Source organism: Cuculus canorus, chromosome 20, assembly GCF_017976375.1.
Source record: "Cuculus canorus isolate bCucCan1 chromosome 20, bCucCan1.pri, whole genome shotgun sequence".
NCBI classification, from domain to species: Eukaryota; Metazoa; Chordata; class Aves; order Cuculiformes; family Cuculidae; genus Cuculus; species Cuculus canorus.
Genome location: NC_071420.1, coordinates 10,670,801 through 10,694,057, shown reverse-complemented (window position 1 = coordinate 10,694,057; position 23,257 = coordinate 10,670,801). Strand labels below are relative to the sequence as shown.

General features: G+C 43.2%; 1 protein-coding gene across 3 annotated transcripts in view; it reads left to right on the top strand.

Annotated features, from left to right (window-relative positions):
• LOC104064672 (S-adenosyl-L-methionine-dependent tRNA 4-demethylwyosine synthase TYW1) overlaps nucleotides 1–23,257 on the top strand; it is a 98,715-nt gene that overhangs the window by 15,969 nt on the left and 59,489 nt on the right. For all 3 annotated transcript variants that reach the window (XM_054085342.1, XM_054085343.1, XM_054085344.1), the window contains exons 8-10: nucleotides 4,419–4,545; nucleotides 14,932–14,984; nucleotides 17,668–17,786. In XM_054085342.1, the coding sequence (XP_053941317.1) occupies nucleotides 4,419–4,545; nucleotides 14,932–14,984; nucleotides 17,668–17,786 (299 nt within the window). The remainder of the gene's footprint in view (nucleotides 1–4,418; nucleotides 4,546–14,931; nucleotides 14,985–17,667; nucleotides 17,787–23,257) is intronic.

The window sequence follows — 23,257 nt, the reverse complement described above, 5'->3', positions numbered from 1 at the left end:
TCAGAATATTGTGAGGACCTTCTGTTATTCTGCAGATTCTGATACTCTGTTCTGATGGTTGGGTTATTTTTGTGTTGGTATCAGAGCTTCTCAGGAGTTTCCCCTGATTTTAGGGAGCTTCTTGACAACTTCTGCTTTAATCAAGCTGCCTCCTATTTCAGTCATGGCAAGGTAATGGATTGCCAGGTTACCTGTCTCGGCTGTCAAGCTTTCAAACTCTGTCTGCTTTTTGCTTCAGCTTGGGCTTTTGTGCTTAGCCAGGCAGTGATGCGTGGAGTGGGTATGTAGCCTGTGATTATGTAGACTATTTTTAATAAGATTTTTTTGCTGTTGAGGTGTTTGCTGGTTCACTGGTTGCTCAGTCCAAGTTTCCCGCATTCATCTTTGTGCGCACTTACCAGTGCTCAAAGCCATTTTTATTGGTGACTGACAGCAGTTAGATTATCCCACGTTGTTGGGAGATTGGCAGGGTGTTTCATCCATCGACTGAGCAAATTGCAGTTCTGTCTTCATTTGTTATGCTTGGCTTGTGACTGCCAGAGCTTTGCACCTGGAGCAGGAAGGTCCCCAGAGCTGCCTAGCAGTCTTCTGCTCCACCTCTGTTGTGTTCAAGAGTATCTTTGTGCAAACCTACTCTTTGTCCCGTTCTCTTTCCATGTTTGTCTTGCAGGAAGGTCACTTGGGAAGGAAATGAGTGCTATTCCTGTGGGGAGCCTGAACAGCATTAAAAAGAGAAAATCACTCCATGTGGTTCTGTAGTGCCACTGACAGTGAGTCTAAACCGGGGGAGAAATGGAAGGCATCTCTAGCTGTCTCCTTCCCACTGGAGCATTGCTTCCAGAGCTCTGCTTGGTGTGAACTTAAACTCTTTGTTCATGTAATTCATGAACTTTTTATACTTCGTTTAATGACTCCCCTGGGAAAGTTTAACTAATACTTCTTGCTGCCAGGCAGTCTCTTCCTGAAAGCCTTGCCAATATTTTCCCTTAGCGCTGGTTTTGTTAGTCCTGGCTCCAGCCCCTGATGTATTACTGCTTTCTTAATGTTTATGCCTTTCATTTGTTAAGAGATCCTGGAGCTTTTTTGATGAATGAGGCTGTAAATCATGACAAGGCCAGAGGTTCCCTCTTGTTTGACCACTGGAGGTTGAGTAGGAAAGAAGTTCAGTCAAAATTGGGATATTCTGGGTGTCATTTTCCTTCCAGGAGTAAAAACTTCTTGGGGAGCATGTTGTTTTTTTTTTTTTTCAGGTCCGGCACATCAATAAATACAGCCTTGAGGCTAAAAATACTAAATTGAGGTAGTTAAAGGAATACTTTTTTCTGTGGAGTTCATCTCTCCTCTGACTTTCTCATCCCTGCAATCTTAGGTTGAAGAGCATTTGATGTAATAAAACAGAAAATAAGGGAGAGAAGGAGCACTGATGTCCTGAAGAGAGCCCTTCAAAGAGGAGAAGTGGCAGTAGGACATCCTATTGGTCATATTTGGATGTGGCTGTGGATGAGTTTGGTAGGAATGTTTGTAGGAAATCTTTTCAAACACTTAAACTCTGGTTTCTCAAAGGGACAGCGACACGTCTTTCTGCCTTGGTAGGCAATGCTGAGGTTCTTGCATGTGTCTGTTGGATACTTTCTGCACTTGACTCACCAAAACCAGGCTTCAAGTCTGCGCTGCCTGTATGGCAATAAAAAGGCAGAGATGTTTTCTTTTGCCTTCACCTGTAGGAGAGGTGATCCTAAGTTTTTATGCGTGAGGTTACTTTTTATTCAGATCTGCAGGCAGTAGCAAAAAACCTCCAGCAGGCTGCAGCAGGAGCTGTGCTCAGCCTGAAGGTAACAAGGAATGCAAATGTCCTCCTAGGTTTCCCGTCCGTGGCTTCTTTCATTTGTGAACACAGACCAGAGGATGTCTCTTCAGTTGTTTTGGCAATGAAGTATTTCAAGGGCATGAAAAGCTGTCTCTTGTCACTGCTTGCTTGATTTGTTGTGGAAAGACAGTAACTTGCCGTAGACTTAGTACAGGGCTTTCTGCTAAATCACCAGAACTTGAAGTTTGCTCTGCGCAGAGTCAACTTTGTTCTCTCCACTCAAACTCTAAATAATAGATATAAATAATAGATATGAAAGGTTTATTAAGCTACTAAGTAAAACTCCCAGGGCTGTGAATTCCATTTCCCATGAGAACTATCTGAAGCCAATCACTTGCCAAACCCAACAAGTCAGGTATTGCAGTTCAGCGAAAAACAAATGGTTATTTTGTTTTCATCAGAATGAGAGGGAGAAAAAAATATTATCATTTCTGTGAGGGGAAAAATGATTATTGAAATAAATGTGCTTCTGCTCTGCCAGGAAGGCAATTTTATTTGTTGTTCTTTTTAGGTGCTTTTCGCAGATAATGCAGTAACAGGCACATCAGGCAGGTAGAAATGCAAACCTTTAAATTCAGAAGGACTTTTTCTGTGTCTGAAGGCTGTCTCAAATAAGATGTCTCATTTGCACTGAAGCCAATTGCTGCATTTTTAATATTATGTGCTCTGTAATGCATATTTAGTTCTTAGTGGAGAATTAACCTGGCATGAGATTCGAGAGGAGATAGGCCAGGGTGTGTCCGCTTGTAATTCCTGCACAGCGTTTTGCTTTAAGTAGCTAATTCAAAGATAGTGCCTTTCCTTTCTAAGTGGATGGCTAGGCCTTGTTCTGGGTTAAATGATAGCTTGCAGGAGAAGCTCTTTATTTAAGACTTGATAGGTAGATGGTTTTCTCCTTCCTTCCTTATACATCAGGCTTTTCCTGATTTAATAATTTACTGTTGAAGCATCTTGCTGATGAATGAAGATCAAGTCTCAAGAACTGAGTTTTTAAACCCAAGAAGTGACAAGTACTTATCAGAGCCAGCCTTTCGGGGAAGTTTTGAAGAGTTATAGAAACCAATGAAATCCTGGCTAAAAACTCCGAGTGGAAGGAACCTCCTCCTTCAGTAGGAACCACATTGTGTTACCAGTCGTTAGAAAATACCTTCATGCACAACCTCCCTGAAACTGTGAGCAAAGTTTTTATTCAAAATGAGCAAGAATGGTAGTAACCTTAGTCTCTTTTTACGTTTTACTTTCCTCTTCCCTTCTTAAGTGCTTATTAGGACCTCTGGTTTGTCCTTGAGCCTCTGAGTCCGTGTGTAGCTTTCTCCACTTCTGAGGCACTTTTATCTTCTGAAATTTTGCTCAGGTACGAAAGAAATCTGCCTGTGTCTAGGAAGAACTAGATTGCTTTCCCTGTTTGTGAAGAGCACAGTTTGGCAAGTCAAGAGCGCTGGTTTCCTTAGTGATGCTAACAGTTGGTGGGTAGACTCAAACTGGAAGCGTTTGTATGAACTTCTTGATGTCTTTGGCAGGAAAGAGGCTTGGATGTGAACTAGCCTTCCTTTTGTGAAAACAAAATGTCCTCTGGTTTTTGTTTGTTGTTTATCTGTAACTCTTCTAATATTTCAAAAAACCCATAAAGAACTGACAGATTACAAGTTGCATGAAATAGCGGAGTAATTATTTCCACTTTTGTGCTTCTTTGTGCAGACATGAAACAATAAATACTCATAAAGTCTCAGAAGTGTCACTTACACAGCAGGGGATTCACAGTTTCTTATGTGTTTGTTTCTCCTGCTTGTAACTCAATGCTAATACGTGATATTCCTGCGTTTGATTTTAAGAAAACTCCAAGGTCTGAACTGGGTCTTCTAAGGTAGTGTTTGCTGAAAGCTAACCTTGGGTGGGATGCTGCAGCTCGTGTGTCTGGAGTTGACAGTGGGGCAGGAGGGGAACACCTTTCCTTGCAGGGCCTTCGATGATCATTGAATTTTGGTGGTGCACTTGGCTGCCTTTTCAGGTGATTTGTGGAGAGCACAGCATCTACTCTGTAAACTCCTGAGCTGTCTGGCTTCTTGTAGTGATGAGCCTTCTTCCCTGGCCTGTCCCACTTGGGGCCATAGCTGCCTGTTGTTCCAGGCAGTTGCATGTCAGGCAGAAATGGTTTATTCCCTCTGGTTTTCATTCTGTGGAGAGATGAGGTTATTGTGCAATCGTGAAACACTTGGGCTTAAATCCCAGAGTCCACCTCACTCTCGGATCAAGTTCAAATACCTTGTTTCTTAAAATGTATTCTTAAAAGTATTTTATTGCTGTGTCAGTAGAACAAACCTAGTGTGTTGTGATGGCTATTTTTTTTCTCCTTTTTAATTTCACTGTTTTAAATTACTGAAGGATCAGCGTCTGGTGGGAGGTGGGATAAAATGCAGGACTGCACGAATGCAAGATTAATGTGCGGGCACTTGTGTCAGTTAAGTTTAGCAGATCTGTGGCTGAACTGTGCCACAGTGTTTAAAAAGCGATGCTTGAATCTAACCAGTTGTAATTCACTGTCTTTAAACAGAGAGAACGTGAGCTCGAAGAAGGAGATGTTGGAACGAGCCTCACTGGAGGGAATGCTGGGAGGAAGGAGGAGGGTGAGAAGAGAGAGATGATAACCCCAGCTCTGAGAGAAGCGCTCACAAAACAAGGTGAGGTTCTGTGAGGGCCAGATGGTGGACCAGGCTTTGGAGTCTTTGTGGTAGACTTTTAACAGAACAAGTGAAGATGGTGGTGTTTATGTGAAAGATAAAAGCTGGGTAATGCGTGTCACCATGATGCACGCTATAACGTGTGGAGAGTGTGATCGGGGTTCACACGGTTCAATGTATCTGCTAAGGCACCTTGAGAGAGAGGATGATAGTCCCATATGACTCGGGGTCCCAGAGTGTAGGTTTCTCAAAGAATATTTAAAGATCAGATTTGCATCTCTGTTTTGCATCACAGTCCCCTGCTTTTATGTCTGTTTCAGACTCTGATTTTGTTACCAAAACTTTATTTCCAGAAAAGCAAGTAGTTGAAGCTGGCTTTAACAATCCCCTGGACAATTAGATCAGCAGCTCTCCTGTGAGCTGGAGAGAACAGTTCTAATGAACTTAACGCCTTTTTTAAAACAAAGGGCAAGTAGGAGAAGAGCCAGACTGACAGCCTTGCAGTTCAGAAGCCTTGGTTCTGAGTGGCAGAGCCAGGAGAAGGGTGATGTCAGCTTCCCTGTGCTGCTTGGTTGAAGACTAAAGGGAGCTTAGTCTGGTTCCTGTTGTCTCTTAGGATGTCAGTGTGCTCAGTGTTCTTGCTTGCTAAATCAGTAGTATTTCTCCTGATGCTTCTGAGAATGTACGTCTGGTATTGCGTTGGAGGCACCTTACTAGGAGCTGGGCTCTGAAGTTCCACCATGTCCTGTGGGATTCAAACACTGTTACCTCAGCCATTCTTCGGCCCGAGATTTTGTGGGTGGCAGGTGTTTGGTTCTGCCCGTTGAATATCTGATGTATTTGGTCACTTTTTTGTTGTTTTTTTTTTCATTAACCTTATAACAGCTATAAATAGAGCCTTTCTTTAAATTCATAATCTGAAGGAATAAAGCAAAAGTTTAGCAAGGAGAGGCAGTGACTGCCTCCTCTTCCTGTCTGTAGTGGTGCTGCTGCTGGCTGGGACCAGCAGAGGGATTGTAGGAGACCGATTCAGTACATCTTTTCTTTCTGAGTACTATAGAGTAGTGGCATTTACATTGCAGCATGCTGCAGAGCAACTGGAGCACTGTTCCAGCCTTTTATTTTCATTTATTCATTTATTTAGTTTTTACTGTCTGTGTTTGATCCAGAAGGCTAATAGTTCTATTTGCCTGCAGGGAAGTTTAGGGGACAGGTGGATCTGGCTGACGTGTGGGGAAGTGGGTTGCTGGAGGCATGGCTGGCTAGGAATGGGCAGTGGGGAGGCAAACACACTTGTCAGCTGCCAGTCTTCTCTTTTGAGAGGTTAGAAGGGTCCTGACTCCATGGAAAGTTGCACTGTGTTCCCCAGACGTATCAATTTTTCTTTAGGGATGCAGGAACCCTAGATGAGCTGTGGACATTGCCTATGGTACCGACTTTTGAGAGGCATAGGGGCTAGTTCTCAGCACACTGCCTTGGCAGTTTTGTGGTGCAGGGTTCTGTGCTATGTCTGCGTTGTGTTGTGGTAGTCGCAGGAGCATATCGCACTGGCTCACTTCCAGACCCAGTCTGTATTGGTTTGGGTTTGAGGAGTGAGTGGAACTGGGCTTTTGTAATGGTATTGAAAAAGTGGTCATTTGGAAAATTAAACTGGTGCTGGAAGGAAGGTCACCTTCCCACCATAACTTTTTTGACATGAAGGCAAGCTCCCCAGAGAGCTCAGATTTCCTTGTGATGTTCCAGGGATGGGAATTCATTATCCAGATAAGTAGGTATGTATTTCTTCTTTCCTTTGACGTTTGGTGTATGCCAGCATTGGATCAGCCAGTAGGATCTACATGTATAAATCTGCAGTTTCAAAGACTTAAACCCATTGTTTCTCTATCCTTACCATTTTAATTGCCTCTCACTGGCACAAGCCTTCCATCCTTTCCTCTGCCGGTTACCTAATTCTTTAGTGGTCACTCAAGAGTGAAGAAGAGAAGCTGCCTTACTTTTTTCACGTGTCCTATAACACTCTTGTTCTGCAAATAACACACAAAGACAGGCTTACATGGCTATTAAAATAAAACAACTCTCTCCTTCCCTGAGCACTGTTCCCCCCCCAAAATAACAAGTGCAATGTAGTCAGAAGATAATGGAACTTACTTGGCAATAACTGGTTGATTTCAGTGTAGGTTCAGTGTCTTTTCAAGATTATCCCTGAGGGCATAATTAGCCCAAGAGAAGGAAAATCCAGTGCTAGTGATTCAGTAGAAAGCTGTTCTGTTATGCAACTGCAATTTAAAAGAAGTTTGCCTTTGAACAGCATCTCATCAGACTGTTGTAATGCTCGCTGTCTTTCTTTTGATTCACCTTCAGACAAATTTGCCTTCCTGTAGGTAAACTGAATATTGCTTAAACAATTTTAGCACTGGTATTGAATTTCAGCTAAATACAGCCTCACCTGTTGAGCTGTATAGGTGTTAGCACATAGCTGTCTGGTTGCAAATACTATTATAAAAGATGCTCTGTAATAGTAGCTTTTTAAAGTTGTAGCCAATCTTGTATTGTGAGAAAACACTGATTCCCTTTTTGTTAGTGTTCAGTCTTGCATAAAATACAAATGCAGCACAAACTATTTAGTGCCTCCGAGTAACAAATATAGCTGGAGAGAGGCTGACAGTTGAAGTATTTGGCTGTGTGTCATGTTTGCAGCGGTACCACTTTGCTGTGTTCATGCTTTACTAATTTCGTGTGTTTAGGTAGATGTCATGAAGTAAACTGAAAATAGAAGCAAACTTTTCATATTAGTGTTTCCTGTGGCAATTAGTAAATACAGCCTTGTGTGTTCAGATTTGCTTTTCTCGGTTGCCTGTAGATCCTCCTAATGATCCCTGCTGGGCTGAAAGTTTTCTCACTTGGCCTGGTTACCAGAAGGGTTTTGTACATGGTGAAGTTTGCCTTTCCAGAGCTCCTCGTTTTTCAGGAAATGCATTTCAACCCTTCTTTAGCTTTAGAGGGGCTCTCAAGATGCTGTTTTAGTAGGAAAGATGACTGTGAAAACCCCAGTGTGAATCCGCGGGGGTTCCTTCAGTGTCTCCTGTATCAACTGTGCTTGTTTTATGAGTACGGAACATTGACTACCCTTTAGGTTTTCCTGCCGTTATAAAGCCAGTACGGCAATAGTGCAAAACCTGTGCTCTGCTTGGGTTGTTAACCATTGCTAGGCTTAACTACTCTTTGATTTGCCAAGTGTTTTATTGACAGTAATGGTCAGACTCAAAGCCAAACAGATTGTCTCGCCAGATATGGAAGTAAAGGCTGGCAGCTGGGGGAATCATGATTTTAATGCGGCTGACTTCTTGAAATACCTGGAGGTCAAACATGGTGTCACACGGTGACAGCCAGTTTCACCATTCCTATCAAGTTACAGTTGTATTTAGCAGTGCTTCAGGTCTTCTTGGATGTGTTTCTCTTAAATGTGCAGGAATAAATCAGAGGAAAAACAAACTCAAAACCCTGAAGAGCTGACTGTTTGCTTAACAGATTCTGAGGACCTGGATTTCTTAAGCTGCTCGTACCATCTATTTCTGACAAGCTCTTTGCTTTGTTCTTTTCTGCCGTAGCACTACTAAATGCATAACTGTGCTTTTTGTGGTAGGCAACACCATGGGAATGGATTAATGATATCCAAAGTCTGACCCTGCTGACATCGTATAAATCATTGTCGTGTCTCTGCTGCCGCAGGTACAGTTTTGCTGCAGTCCAGTTGGATTGTTCTGTCTTTACTGGTTAAGTGAGCCTAAAATTTAGCACTAGGCTGTCCAGAATACCTCTATTTGTGTTGCATCCGAAGGCAAGTGGTATTGGGAAACAGCTTCTGTCTGAAATGGTATGGGCTGCTTCAGTAACCGCTTGTTTTCATGTTTTGACTTAATGGTTCATATAAAGAGATACTTTGAGCTATGTTTTTCGGCACATACGGGCAATCAAGAGGCTGACTCCAGGAAAATATTGAAGACTGGGCTTTTCCAGTGCTTACTGACCCCGTTTGAGATTAGGTTTGTTAAAAGCACTTGGTAGCTCTCACTGTCGGTTCTGGGACTGAGGTTTCCAGTGGCTGCAGCTCTGAGTTTTTCTGACCATCTCAGCTCTGCTCATCGCGCTGTGTTTTTTGTCTGTCTGGACTTTGGAAATGAGATCTGTTGTGCAAAGATGTTGCGCAGAGATTGGTGCTGCTGGATGTGTGCTTTTGCTGGCTGTGCTGTGAAACGTTTGCATGCATCTTTGGGATGCGGCATGCCTTCTGCCGAGCTGTTAAACTCCAGGTGGCACTAACAGCTCACAGCTGGGTCAGGGATTAGGATCACTGGTGCGGTCCCTGAAATGTACCACAGAATTCAAATACTGGCTGTGGGAAGATTAAAAATCAGTTTGCAAAATAGCAAATTATTGTTAGTAAGTAGAGTACATACAAAGACCAAAACCAGGTAAAGTTAAGCCTACTGAACTTTCTTACAGTTCATCAGAAAATGTCTGTGTAAACAAAGAGCAAATGCACAGTTAAAGGGGAAGAATGCAGGAAGGAGGAGATGCAAAGTCCCACAGTGTGGAAGCTGCCAAGAGCTGATGGTGAGCTCACTGCAATACTAATTTGCTGGCACAGATGCTGCAGCTCATCAGGAGCAGAGTAAATGGTAGAAGCTTGGTATTGTGGGCCTGATTCTTTCCCCATGTAGTTACTGGAGCTTGTGGAATTACCCCATGTATAACAGAGGAAAATAAGCGTAAGTATATATACATTAGAGATGCATCCATTTTTTTTTTTAGGTTTTGAAAGGGCTTTGGAGGGTATTGGTCTTTGAAATTAAGTCTATTAAGCTGGAACAAAATAGAAGATATGTTCAGGCAAGGATAACATTTGCTGTCCTTTCTTTAGAACGTGACACTCTCCACAAGCATGGGAACAGTTCATACAAATGGAAATGTGAAGAAAGAAATGTGCCTGGAATGACTGAAAGAGACTCTCTAAAACAAAGCAAAAAGGGCTCTTGTCTGTAGCAACTTGTAGTTCGCTACTCTTACTCTGTACACGTTTGTTCTGGGTACTTGAGGAAGACAGTTGTGCAGGCTGGCTGCCTTTTTCCATTAGAAGCTTTTCAGCCAGAGTTGGTGCTGCTGTATAGTTCTTAAAGTTGTTAAGTTCCTGTAGAGTTCCTAACAATTTTCCTGTGCATAAAGAAGACTGACTAAGGTTCTCTTCCTCCTGACTAAGGTTCTTTTCCTCTTGTTTGACAAGAAATTATGCGTTTAAGTGTTGATGGTTTTGTATTCCTGCTGCACAAGTAGTTCCATGCTGCAAAGGAAAAGGTGCTCTTAGATTAAAATGGACATCTGGGTTTAAGTGAAAAGCCAGACTAAGAATTTTTTAGTTCTTTTATGATCAGCTGTGTTGAAGCGGGGATTTATTACAGCTGCTGGCATCCCAACCTTGAACTTTGCCAGTCTTGTTTTCTTGATATGAGGTTAGATTTGATTTGCCTGCTGCAGCAGCTGCAGTTCTTTCACTAAACGTTTGTAGGCTTTTACTATGTGTTAAAAATGTTGAAGGTGTTCTTTGTTTTGTGAACAATGAGAAGGATCTGAAGTAGCGTTTCTGCAGCTCCACTGAAAGACTAAACTTTCCATCCATCTTGGAATGACGGTATTTTTGCCTGCAAGGTACAGTCCTGCAATGCTTTCGTGTGTACTCACTCCTGCTTTAAGTTAATGGAAGCAGTTCTTCCACAAATCGCAAGCCTGTCATGCTTAAGACTGCTTTTCTTCTTTTTCAAGGAAAGAGAAAACCTGAAGGGTAGGTATTGATGGGCTTGGCAATGCCAGGAAAGAAACTAGAGGTTTTCTCCTATCATGCTTGGGCAATCTGAAAAATTCCACTGCCTAGATTCTACTTCTTTCTTTTCTGGTATAAAATGCTGATATAATTTGAATGGGATGCTTTCACAAAAGGCATCTCTTGGGTGTTTTTTTCCTCTCATTCATTCCCTAGCTTTAGTCAGAACATTGCCTTTTGGGCAGTGGCTCAAGTGCAGCAGTTACGTTACAACTTTCAAATGGTCCTTAAAGCGGTGGTGCTGGATCCCTCCTGTATTCGGCCCTGACCCTTACAAGCTGTGCTCTTGCAAAGCAACAGGAAATTGTAAACTTTTTTTTCTCCTAGTGTGATGTTCTCCTTCCTCCACTGAGTTGCAGCTTTAACAGGTAATCACTGCTTCAAACCTGAGGGGTTTATTTAAGGAGACTGCTTGATAGAGTCATAGTAACTTGCCAGCTCTTCTCGCAAGAAAAGCCTTCTGGAAGTCGTTTGAGTTTACGAAGCACAATGTGACATCAGACTGGCTTTTACCAAGCTTACGCTGACTGCATTCTCGGAGAAGGATGACTGAGTCTTTCTTGTACCTTTTGGAGATTTTTTTTTGAACCCCTCATCTACTTCATTTTTGCTAATTAAATCTTTTGCTTTGTGCTTAGACTGAGCAGGTACCATGATACTACTTCTGGTAGGACAGTTGTAGAATTCCTGTTGATCTTGGTCATGTCTGTTCTGCTTTCCAAATTAAAATAACAATCACTCACGTGTGTGTAATCCATTCATGTTCAGGAGCTTAGAAAGACTTGTTATATGTATGACACTGGTAAACTAAAAAAACCACAACCAGAATACTTTGTACTGGACGATGATATGAGTGTATAGATAGCAGTGTCCTGTCTCAGCAGTCTATTAGACTCCAGTTGGATTGTCAGGGTGAGCGATCACTAAATGTTTGGCAGCCTAGTGTTATTGCTTGATAACGCTCGTTTCACCCAAAGCTTGTTTAAAAACTTAATTCATGTCTTATTATATTTGAAAATTGCACTTAATTTCAGTACGGTTTGGCAGGCTTCTAGGCCATTCAAAATTTATCACTAGAGCAGTATCAGCTAACATGCAGACTTCAGATTAGATGTTCTTGTGCCTTTAGTCGGGAGTTGAGCTGATTACTGTGAGCCTGCTTATAATTTAAGGAATCCTTTGAGTATTAGGCTGTAGAAATAATAAATGCATTGGTTTCGTTCAGCCTTAGTGTCTGAGGGACTATGAGCAGAGTCCCAGCAAGACAGCACGCTATTGTTTGAAAGGTGTTGTATCCAAATATTGGCTTAGAGCTATTGCTCACAGGTGATATATCTTAAGAGCAAAGAAGTGAATGTGCTCATCAGTAAGATTTGATTCAACCACCACTTGCCTTTGCAGAGCCATGGTGAAGTTGTGGCAAAGCTGATGGGAGAGGTGAGCTAGCCTGAGCTTTCAAAAGGGTTGTTTGCAGGAGCTGTGATGTGGAAACAGGACTGAGAAGCCCCTCAGACTGGTTCTCAAACACCTTTCTGCCCTTATTTGGTTTGAAACTCAGTGCTGCTTGGTTCTTGTTAACCCTTTCTACTTTCTTTTAGCCCAAATTGGTTTGCTGCCTGTGTTACTAGGCAGCAGTAAAGCAAGTAGGTGAAGAAAGGGGCTTTACAGAATTGGAAGGACTCTGCTCACCTAGAGTAGATGTGGAAAGTGTTTGGTCTTGGTCACTGATATTTTATCTAACTAACAAGTCTGAAACAGCATGGCATGGCCAGTAGCTGCTCTGATGGCTTAGCAAGATGACCACGCTTCCCACCAGGCTTTCCTGCTTGGTGAAGACCGAAGTTCAACAGCTTCGCACACTGCTTTTAAGAAGTTCTGCAAGTCTTTGCTGTTTCTTCCTGTAATCATAGCTGTGACTCCTGGCAGCAGCAAACAAGATGAGTAAACCTCTTCTCGTCACTAAAGCTGGCTGAAGTTTGTAAGACTCTGTTTTGATGTTGAACGTGTACAATTTTCTTGGCCTTTGAAGGAAGCTGTGGGCGCTCCACATGGTGGAAGTTGATTTAAGTAACTTAGAGAAAATGCTGTAGCTTTGGGCTCTGGAGCTTGGCACCTTGCTCCGTTTAGCTGTTTTCTTTCTTCCCTCAAACAACTTGGTAGCAGATCTGGGCAAGCATGTCCTGTTTCCAATTTAATTTTAATCTAAAACCCATTTTAAAGCAGCCATGTTACTTCTACTGACAAGTGATCTGTGAGAATAATCTTACGTGAAGGTTATTGCTGGGTTCTGAGAAATGGAAAAAAAATAAGGCAGGGGCTGTGCTGGCTGGCATCAGTGAAAAATTGGACAGCTGTATTAAAGGGTGGTACATCCCTCCTCCCTCTTCCAGACTCATCAAGAAATCTTGTAAGGACACAAATTCTAGTAGCACAGGGAAGTCTTGCTTGAGATTAGACCTTGCTGGACCAGCCTGTTGGTGAAGAAATGCAGAACAGACCTAGAGTGGGAGGAGATGATGAGGTGCAGCCGGATGCACTGGTATGTAGTTGACTGTGCCTCTGAGTTGCCATAAGGTCTTCTGGGTCCCATCCGGTCCTTGACAAAGGTACCCCAAATACTGTAGGTGGCTTTGGGGACTATCAGTTCCACCTTTGAAGTGCTGATCAACGTTACACTGATCCACCCAGGAAAGGACTGGATGGTCTGCTGTGTAAGACACTGAGGCTTTTTGGCTTGCAACAGTTCATTCTTCTTTGCTGTAATAGCTTAACCTTGAACGTGCATGTGGGATTTGGGGGGGGGTGTTATTCATTTAGAGAGGAAAAGGTTGAAATATTGTCTATCCCCATTGAGCTGGAAGGGAGCAGGAGCTCAGGACACAAGAGCAGCCCAACACTGAAGTCACTAGAGCCTCACTTAATCTGGCAGTTGGGCCCTTTGCCATCTAGCAGGGACCCCCCCAGCTCGCTCCTGCCGGCTGCCTCCCCTGTGCTGGCCTGAGTGTGCGTACACTGGAGAGTCACCTCAGCGAACCTGTCAGGCTAAGATTGCACATCCTGTCCCCCAAGCAATGTTAGAGCCAGCTCGAGGAGATGGGACAAACATCAGGTCAGGAAGAAGGGAGAGACTGGGCAGATCTCTGCTGGGTTTAAGTGGCAGAGTAACTACAGCAGTGTGCTCTAGGTGCTGTAGAATTTCTTGTTAGTCATGCGTGTCTTCACATGGTTTGATTCTTAGTTTGTGAAGCTGTTGTGGCATCTGCTGTTGCTGTAGTTCCTGGCTGCCTTGGTGTCCTTGAAGGTGTAGGGGACTTCAGGGTGCAGTTGTACTCTCTAGGATCTTGCTGTGCAGGAGATGCACAGTGAAAAATGAGCAGGGCAGGGTAATTGTGCCAGCTTTCGTTGGGGCAAGTGAAGGCCAGTTCTTCTGCTGAACAGAAGGCAAATTTTTCTCTGTTAAATTCATGCTGGTTGGCTGGAAGGAGACTTGATACCCAAGACTTGACTTTTCCCTTGAAAACATCAGCCTGAAGTGGCCAGTTGAGATGTGCTCAGTTTCGGGGACAACCAGGCCATTGACATATAAATGCTACTGTGTGAATGACACAGTAAGAATTCTCAAATCCCTCTTATTTTTGTGCTGATTCTGAAGTGACTTTTTAATCCTTCAGACGTGTTGGTCTCTAAGCACTTTTTTCCGAAGAGGAAAATAACCCAACTCAAGCAGTTTGGGTAATAAGAGTACTTAGTGCTTAATGTACATTGTGGAATTAATCCTCCTGGACCAGTAAATTTAAATGAAATTGTGTTGTTCTCGGCTGGAGAAGTGATGTGAAATCGGCTTTCCTCTGGGCACAAAAAAGCAGCTCCCTCACTGTGGCTCCACTGTGCCAGTTGAGGTGGAACTGGTGAAACTGGTGAACCTGTGAAGCTTGAGTTCCAGCTGAGCCCTGCGTTTCAGTTCTCTTCCTCCACTCGCAACTGTGCTGTAAGTCAAATGGCATTCTTCAGGCTTGATCAGACCTGCTGAGGAGCAATGGCGGTGTCTCCTTGGTCCCGGGAAAGAGTAGGTTCATGGGTGTGATGCTTCTGGTTCCTTGTCCTGCTCCCTTCCATACGCTGTCCTTTGGGGTTGGCGCAGACGTTCCACGTGGCTGGGCTGGACCTGCTGGTCTGCCATCCTGTTATATGGAGAAGTCTTGTGGCCACCCTCTGTTGGTTTATATTGCTCAGTCTTGTTTGAGTCAATCTCGTATTGAAAGGAACTATTTCAAGTTGGCCGGAATCCCGTGGGTGGCCGTAGCCTCTGCTTTGACGTGCGACCTCCCAGGGTCAAATGGAGAGCGCTGTGAGTGGGCACTGACATCTTGCCGCTAATGTCGCTTTTGGGCTGGTGTGGAGGAGCAGCGTAGAGACTGTGATGCGTAATAACTTTGTGTACCAGTCGATAGGCTTTGGGTATCAATTGTTGCAGGGTAAAATTGATGGTTTGATTTCTTTCTTGTTTTCAGGTTACAAGCTGGTTGGAAGCCATTCTGGGGTGAAACTCTGCCGATGGACAAAAGTATGCTCTTTTCTTTTCTCATTTTATAAACTTTAAAACAAAGAAGCTAGAGGCTTATTCAAGTATTAGAATTTCCAGATGAAATATGCTTAAAAAATGTGATGTTACTTACACAAAAACAACTTTCCGATTCCAGGCTGTAGTTTAGCATTTCAAGCTATTAAGATCTTGTGGCAGGAGAGTGAGAATGCAACCACGGCAAAGACCTGGGAACATAATTTTTTGTTTTTCCTGTTATTCTGCTGTCTGCTAAAATATCTCCTGCCTGCTGAAATATATGGCAGGAGCAGAACACCGCAGAGAAAAGTGGGAAGGTTATATCACTGGTGTTGAGGTCTTCTGAAACCAAGATAACACAGTCCATCATTACACTCGAATGGGCACACAAGGGCATTTAAACCTGTTGTTTTGTGACTGATATATCTAGTTTGCAACAGTCAGCGCTCCTCTGCCAGCTTTCAGCATTTGTCAAGTAAGATTTAGATAGCAAGGTTAACTGTCACTTGTTAATACTAGGAGTTCTTTAGGCTTTGTGGGAGTGCATGTGTGTATGTTCTGTGTATAATATGTCTCTCTCTCTGTGTATATATATATGTGTGTGTGTGTGTGTGTGTGTGTGCACATATGTTAAAATCATCATCCAAGCTCCTCAACTGTGTCTTGTGGGCTATGTAAACCAGTAGTTTTTTCAGGTAGTTTGTTTGCAGACTCTAAAACGTTCCCAGCAGAGATAGAGCCCTGCAGAACAAACTTCAGCTGTTTCAGTATGTTTGCTTCAACTGTCCTTTGCAGACCCCCAGAAAGCTCAGATGTTGAAAGCTGCTCTGTGATGTTATACATTTGAGGAGTAACATTTGATGCAACACACTAAAGCATCCAGCATTGCAGGATGATAAACTACAGGAATCATTGCCTCATTAAAATGCCAGCACATCTCTAACTCGGGTGCTGTGGCAGTGAGCGGTTCTTGGTCCTCACCTCTCTTTTGCTGCATGATTAACTTTGTTTATTTTTGAGGAGAGCTCTTTGAATGGCAATCACTAAAGCGGTTGGCTGCAGTGGAGTTGTCTTATTGAAATGCCTGGTATCAACAAACTGTCTCATCAAAAACTTGTTCTCATGAGCAGTTTGAAGAGCCCATCGCTGTATTGTCACGAGTATCTGAGCCGTGCTGATCCCACTGATGCTTCTGCTGTTTGCTCTCCCAAATATTCTTCTCTTCTGTCATTTTTAGCATCAGAGAAGGCCATGAAATGTTACAGAAACTTGTCAAACTTCATCAATGCTGTGACTGAGAGAGAAAATCAGACAACTTATTTTTGTTAAAGAACTAGAATTTAATGCAGCACTGTAAAGCCATTTCACAAAATAAATAGCAGCTCTGTGTGCTTGGGTAGGACCAGGCTATTTTTAGCTTAAGGAGGAACTGAATGTAAAGTGTTCTAATAAATGGAGCTGAAATTGGTTACAGGCGGTTTTGGCTCAGATTCACACCAATACATGAATAGCTTCAGGAGGCTTGTTTGAGATTTATATCAGCAGAAAGCAGGAGCAGGGCTAGAAGGATTAGTATTAAGCAGAATTTCATAGCAATATCTCAGATTAAAATGATTGTGTTCTGTCATATTCGGGAAAAGAGCATAAAACCTGCAAATTTTAAGAAGAGTCTGGTTTGCCTGTCTCATGAAATCCAAAATAAAAGTTGCTCTCTTGGAATTTATGAATCTCTCTGTCATTGGAGGGATGGGTAGAATAAACAGCGGTTTCCCTTTTGTTTAATCTCCTCACTGTGTAACAAGGCCATGCGTGAGTTTGGAGCTACCTGTATATTCTTTTCCTGCTGCTTGGCGCAGAATTTCTCTTGGATCACCAGGACTTTTCAGGTAGAAGGAGGCAGACTAAAAGCTACTATGTCATATTTCACATTTTCTCTTGAGAGCAGTAAAGATTCTTTCTCATTTATTACTATTTAACTGAGATAATGAAAAGCAGTCTTTGCTCCAAGCAACTTGCATGCTAAGTGAGAGAGAAATCCCGTTGGGAAGGCTGCTGCGGTTCTGTGAAGGGAAGTGCAGCATCCTGCTGGAGCGTATGACTGGTGTGAATGAGGGCTTATAAGGTCAGGGTATTTATTTAATTTAGTCCTAGAAGAAATACTTTGCTAGACAAATGAGAAGAATTGAGGGTTCAGTAGTGCAGCCTTGAAATTGATTCTTGTTACTCTTTAGTGGGCTTTTACAATAACAGGTCTTGCAGCTTAAGTGGCTTCCCCTGGGTTCTTTTGTGGGCTCATCCAGTTAAAAGCTTCAGTAAAGCACGTTGTTATGCTATGGGGTTGCCAGTGAGAAGTTATTGATTATATTAAAGTTGGTCTTCTAAACCAGTTGTAAATTTGACATCAAAAAGGCCTTGTTTCAGTCAGGGCGTGTGTAAATGATCAGACTGTGTACTGATCTGCATGTCATGGGCTTCTTTCTGCATCTGGCATTATTTAGGCCTTGTCTGTAGCCATGACCTCGCTTGAAATGTGTCACGGGAGATTTTGAACACCAAAGTTACTGGTGACTGAAAGCTGCAAATAAGCCCAGGGAGCAGATTGTAAAACTTTTATACTTGGTTTGTTTCCAGAATACATGTTTTAACTTTCTTGGTATTTGTATGTGTCTTTTTTCTCTGCTGTCAGTCAATGCTTCGAGGCAGAGGAGGCTGCTACAAACACACGTTTTATGGAATTGAGAGCCACCGCTGCATGGAGGCCACGCCAAGCCTGGCTTGTGCAAACAAATGTGTCTTTTGCTGGAGGTAAAGTACTGATGCAGTTTTTCTTTGGCATGGGTAGCTCTGTTTCACGGTGTCCCTGTCCTGTTCCTAAAATCTAGGGCAGTATTACTTCTGTGCCCTTTTCACTTTGGAAATCGGGGGAAGAAGGGTTTGGAAGGGAGAAGCGTTGCTTCTCTTTCCTGCCTATACTCCTTCCCTTCTGAGAGCTGCAGAGCCTGTGGGTTGGCAACAAGTAGAGGTGAGCTGACTGGATGGGCTCCCACTCCCTCTCCCACTGGAGAGGGTCCGAGGGCTCCCCAGTGCCGCCTTCCCTAGAGCTGTGTCTCATGCAGCCAGGTCTTGAGCCCTGGCAAGTTCAGACTCCCTGGGGACCGATGAAAGGAGGAATCCAGAGGCAGGAGACAGGTACCTCCATCTGCCACTCTGTAAGTCCCACTGCCACCTGCGCCAGGCACAGGTCTGGTTCCCTCTGGACATGAGTGGGACTCCTCGTGATTCTTGGTGCTCTGGAGAACATGAACTGTCTCCTGTTGTGCAAAGCCACCAAAATGCTAAGTGATGTGTCGGTGTTTGGGAATCGCGCCGTTTTTCTTATTTAAAGTGCCTACAATCCCACCCACTCAATTGCCTTCTCAGTGGTGAAATGTGATGACTTGGTAACTGTTGCTTTCTTGAACAGTAGCTAATAAACGACTTTCCGTTTTAGTCAGCAAAGTGACCCCTTTTGTCAGAGGAATTGCTTTGTTGTTAATTCTCCAAAGGAAGTAAGTTTTGTCTGGATCTGAACTGTGAGCTGCTCCAGCACTGCTTACTTGCCAACATGCCTGGATTCCGAGGCTTGGAGGGGGTGCGGGATGGGGTCAGTGACAGAAATTGAGAGGCTCAGCAAAAATAAAAGCAGTGACGTGAAAGCGTACTGAGTGGGAGGATGTGGAGTTTATTCTCTGAGCTCTTTTGTCTTATATCTTGCTAGCTAATTCCAGCTGTGGGGGCTGCACTTCCTTTTGTGTTTATACCTCCCTCAGGTGCTGGATGCCAACAACACCCATTCCAGCCTTAAGCCTGAATGTCCAACATCTCAGCATTTCCATGGAAAACCAGCCAACTTCTTCTGAGTACTATTTTCTGTCTTTCATAGTCTTCGAGTTTTAGTAATACCAATATTTCATGAGAGCGCCTAAATGACAGCATCAGTGCAAAAAGACTGCTGTGATTTTGAAGGCTCTTTGAAGTTGTCTCCCATGTCAGTGTTAAGCGTAAGCGTTAGGCACTGTCCATCCTGTTAAGTTTGCATTTGGGAATCTATTCCAAAATGTTAACTGGTGCTCTTGATGGGCTTTCATCATATCCTAGTTTGAAATAACGCAGGAAGCGGCATGTTTAACATGCAAGTTTTGCTGCTTTTCTTCAGAGCAATGTAATGAATGGAAAGAAAGACGTGCTACCCATCCCTTCTTTCCAGTGCATCAGCTGGCAGCGGTGCATTTAATTCTGCAGTGATGACTGCTGTTAGGAAGAAGATTGTGCGTGTTATTGTCCCGCTGTTCCTACACAGAAGGTACATTACAAACAGCAAATAGAAAGCAATAATATCGCCAGAATGTGACATTTTGTTCCTAGTATTGCACTGCAGATAGTTTAACAGTGTTCCCTCTCAAAATTACCCAGCCTGTGTGTGGAGCATGGGACTGAATTGGGGAAGTCAAACAAGTGTGAATTCAAAAGTACAGTAATTGGGATAAATAGCCATGTGTGATACCTTCCGTGTGCCTCTAACTCATCATGCTCTTTGTCACTTAAGAGGAATCCTGGAAACGGTAGCCCTAATGATAACAAATGCTGGAATGCTTATTTTACTAATGATAACAAGCTGAATGTAAGGAAACAGCTTTCAAGGGGACTGTGCTGAAAAATGTTCTCATTTATTTCCCTTCTGTGGGTAAAGTGGGTTGCAATTGGTAGACGCTTCCACGTGAACTGCAGCTGGCTGCCTTCTCTTCTCAGACCTCTGCTGAGTTGCAAGACTTAAGGCTCAGTTTGAGACTCATCCCAACACTGGCATTATCTACACCTTAACCTTGACATAAAGCAGAACTGAAAGAAGCTTCCTTCTCTTGTGTTTTCATATCCTGTGCTTGGGCTGTTACAGCTTTTGTGTGACTGTGAGCTGTGCTCCTTGGGTTAATGTTGTGTAGGAATAAGGGACCTTCATACCCTCTGTCCTCACCACTGACGGTATGTCAGGACAGTTCACAAACCCTGCAGCCAGGACTGTCCATACATGTTTTACTTTAAACCTACCACGACTTGCAGATTCTTAATCACGTGAGACTAAATGTAGAATCACAGCCACTGGTGGCTGAGTAGGATAAACGCTACCTTCTTATTAGCAGTTACCATCTGTGCTGTTGGAGACCTATGAAGTCATAGTTTTTATCTACTGTTGGCAAAATTTTTTTAATGCAGCTTTTATGCCTTGCTGGTTTCGTTTTGCAGCTCTGCATACTAAGTTGTAGGTAAGACTGCTGCAATTCTTTTTTTCTTGAGTTTTCCTTTCAGGGTTTTGATGCTTGCAGAGTCTGCCAATGTTTCTAACTGCATAACCACCACAGCTCTCCAGAGGTCACTGAGGAAAAGGCCAAGGAGCTTGTTTGTTTTCTCTTCCTCACTTTGGCAAGAAATGCTGTAGCTAAGCTGCTTTCCCTGGGAACTGGATGTCATTGTAGTTGGTTGGTCGTGACTGACACATTTTGGCCCTGAGTCAGGAATCATGGGTGGAGCCAGTATCCAAACACTCAAAATCAGGCTTTTTTTATAAAAGATGTAACTCGACTCTGCACTGGAGACCTTCCTTCTCCTCTCTGTCCTTGGAAGTGCAATATGTCCCTGGTAGGTACCAAGCCTGCCAGTGCCCCCTTACTGGTGTGACTGCAGGCTTGTGCTTCCTTGCCTTTCCCCTTCAGAGTGCAGGTTTATAATGTGGCAGCTTCTTTGGAGGGCAGGAGAAGCCAATGATTTGTTTGTGTGGCATTCCCCCTGCAAGGCATCAATGGTGCTGAGTTGAACTCTTGAGGCTGTGCATCGAAAGTGAGGCAGGGGGAGAAACCCATACCTTACTTACTGCAACATCTCTAAGTCATAATTCTCCTTACAAAAATAGTCTGTCACTATTCATTATTGCTCTCAGCTGGTCTTGCTGTGTTTGTAGTGACAATTAAGCTAAAGAGACTAAATGGACATGTGCAAATGACCAAATCTTTTAATCAATTAGAGCCAAGTGTGGGACTGAGGCTTTCTGACACTACTGCAGCACAATCACCAGGCAAACCTGATTTGATTATGTTTTCTGGCTGAGTGTTGAAAGCCTGATCAATTATTGTGGAGAGATGGAACAGCTAAATAAGATTTAAAATAATAGGCTCTATTATTTTTGCATCTGAGGAGGAGGCAGACCAGGCAGTGACATATCCTGTGAAGAAATTAGTTCATATTTCTTCTTCTTCTGTAACTTTATGGTGTTTATACCTCTACTTGAAGGTTTCAGCTTTAGCTTGTACAGTAGGCAACAGCTGAAGCTCTGTTCAGACAATCTAAATAAGTGTGTGGCCTACAGCCAGTGATCACAGTGAGGCCTGCAAAATGAAGAGCTTTAATAATCTCTCGTAGGAAGAGGTACTTAATAAGGTCATTAAAAAAATTAAGAAGAAGCTGAAAACATAGATTAAAAACAAATGCGTCTTCTCATTAAGTAACTTGACTCCAGAGGCTAAATTCTTCAGGGAAATGTGAAATATTCTGATATCAAAGGAACTGACAGTGCGGGTTTGTAAAACGTGGAACCTGAGCCTGAAAGCTGAGAATAGGATCAGTCCAGGGCACAACTCTGCAGGTGTCTTTTGGGATAGATCTAGTGTCACAGAATGGTTTGGGTTGGAAGGGACCTTAAAGATCACTGAGTTCCAACCCTCCTGCCCTGAGCAGGGACACATTCCACTAGATCAGTTTGCTCAAAGCCTCAAGTATTCTAGTTACTACTATTAGTGGTAACTAATCTTTGATTCAAATTTTCTACCCTATCTGTGCTTTGTTACAAAACAGTGCTACTTATGGAGCCTTTATTTGGGTGGACTGAGAATAATGAGTAAGATGGAGTCAGACGCTCACCCTCTTTTCCCTTTGCCTACAAGGATCAGTGGTGGTCTTGCCATGAAACATTCCATTCTTAGCAGATTTGTCATGATTGTTGCCTGTCTTGAGGCTGTGTTGTGGGGCTCACAAGCACTTATTTAATCTAGTAGGTTCTGAGGAAGTGGAAGTCTAAGAGGGGCTGGTATAGAAAATTTTGGCTCCTGCTGAAGTGGGCATTGCATTTGTACTTTCCCAGTGTGTTTTAAATCACTTTTATGTGCTCCTCATGAACTTTCAGCTTATTGCTAGTGACTCTGATGCTGTCAGACAATTCATCCAGCGTGCTCTAGTTGAGTTTAACCATCCTAGTGAAAACATTTCATTTAGATTAAATATCTCTAACCTGTCCTTGTCTAATCTGAGTTCTTCTCGTTGCTGTCAGGAGAAAGCAGAAGAAAAGGTGCAAAAAGGTTTCTTGTCATCGTGGAGAAATATTAAACATTGTTTGCTTGCACATTGGACAAAATTTTTTCTTGGTCTTCCTCTTACTCCTCACATCATCACAGAGAAAGTCTTTGTTACCCCTTTTTCTATGTCCTTTGCTAGTTGTGTTTGATTTTTCTTTTGTTTTTTTTGCCTTGGCCTTTCTGATTATGACCCGGTGTTCTTGTGCTCTTTCTTTTATTTCCATCTAGAGGATCACAAGGTTGCAGAAGGGCCTGTGATTCTGCCCAATTGGTTTCTTTTTACTCTTCATATCTTTGCTTTTTATTGCTGCAGTTTGCACTTTTGCCTTAGTAGGGTTCTAAAAGTTGTCACTTCTCCTTAACTCCTTTGCCCTTGAACTCTTCTCCTCTGGGATGTCACTTGCTGGGTCTCAGGGTTCACTGGAGTCTGCTGCTTGAACTCTGTTCTTGTTCTGCTCTTTCTCTCTTGTCCCTTCCTGGGAGCTGTTTACTCTCCTTTCATGATCGCTGCCACCAGTGTTTCCTTACCTTCATGTTCCCTACTGGGTATCCACATCCATCAGCTGATCACTGGTGTAAATGTTGCTTTATATTCATGCTGCTTTTCCCCTCAAAGTTTCGTGAAAGCATTCATAGTACTAAGCATTGCTCGCTTGAGAGTATCAAGCAAAAGCTGATTTATTAAAGTAATGCACAAGTGATCGGGGAGGGTGATGGACTGCCCCACTGCAGCAAACACCTTCACTGTGGTCTCGCTGACAGCCAGGGACACTGGTAATACTGGTAGATCAAAGGTCTGACAAGTGTGCAAGTAAGGCTGGATTGGAGGCAGTCTTGTGAGCCAGGGGAGCGAACTGGAAGCTCTCCATCGTGTCTTGTGTAGTCTTGCATCACTCC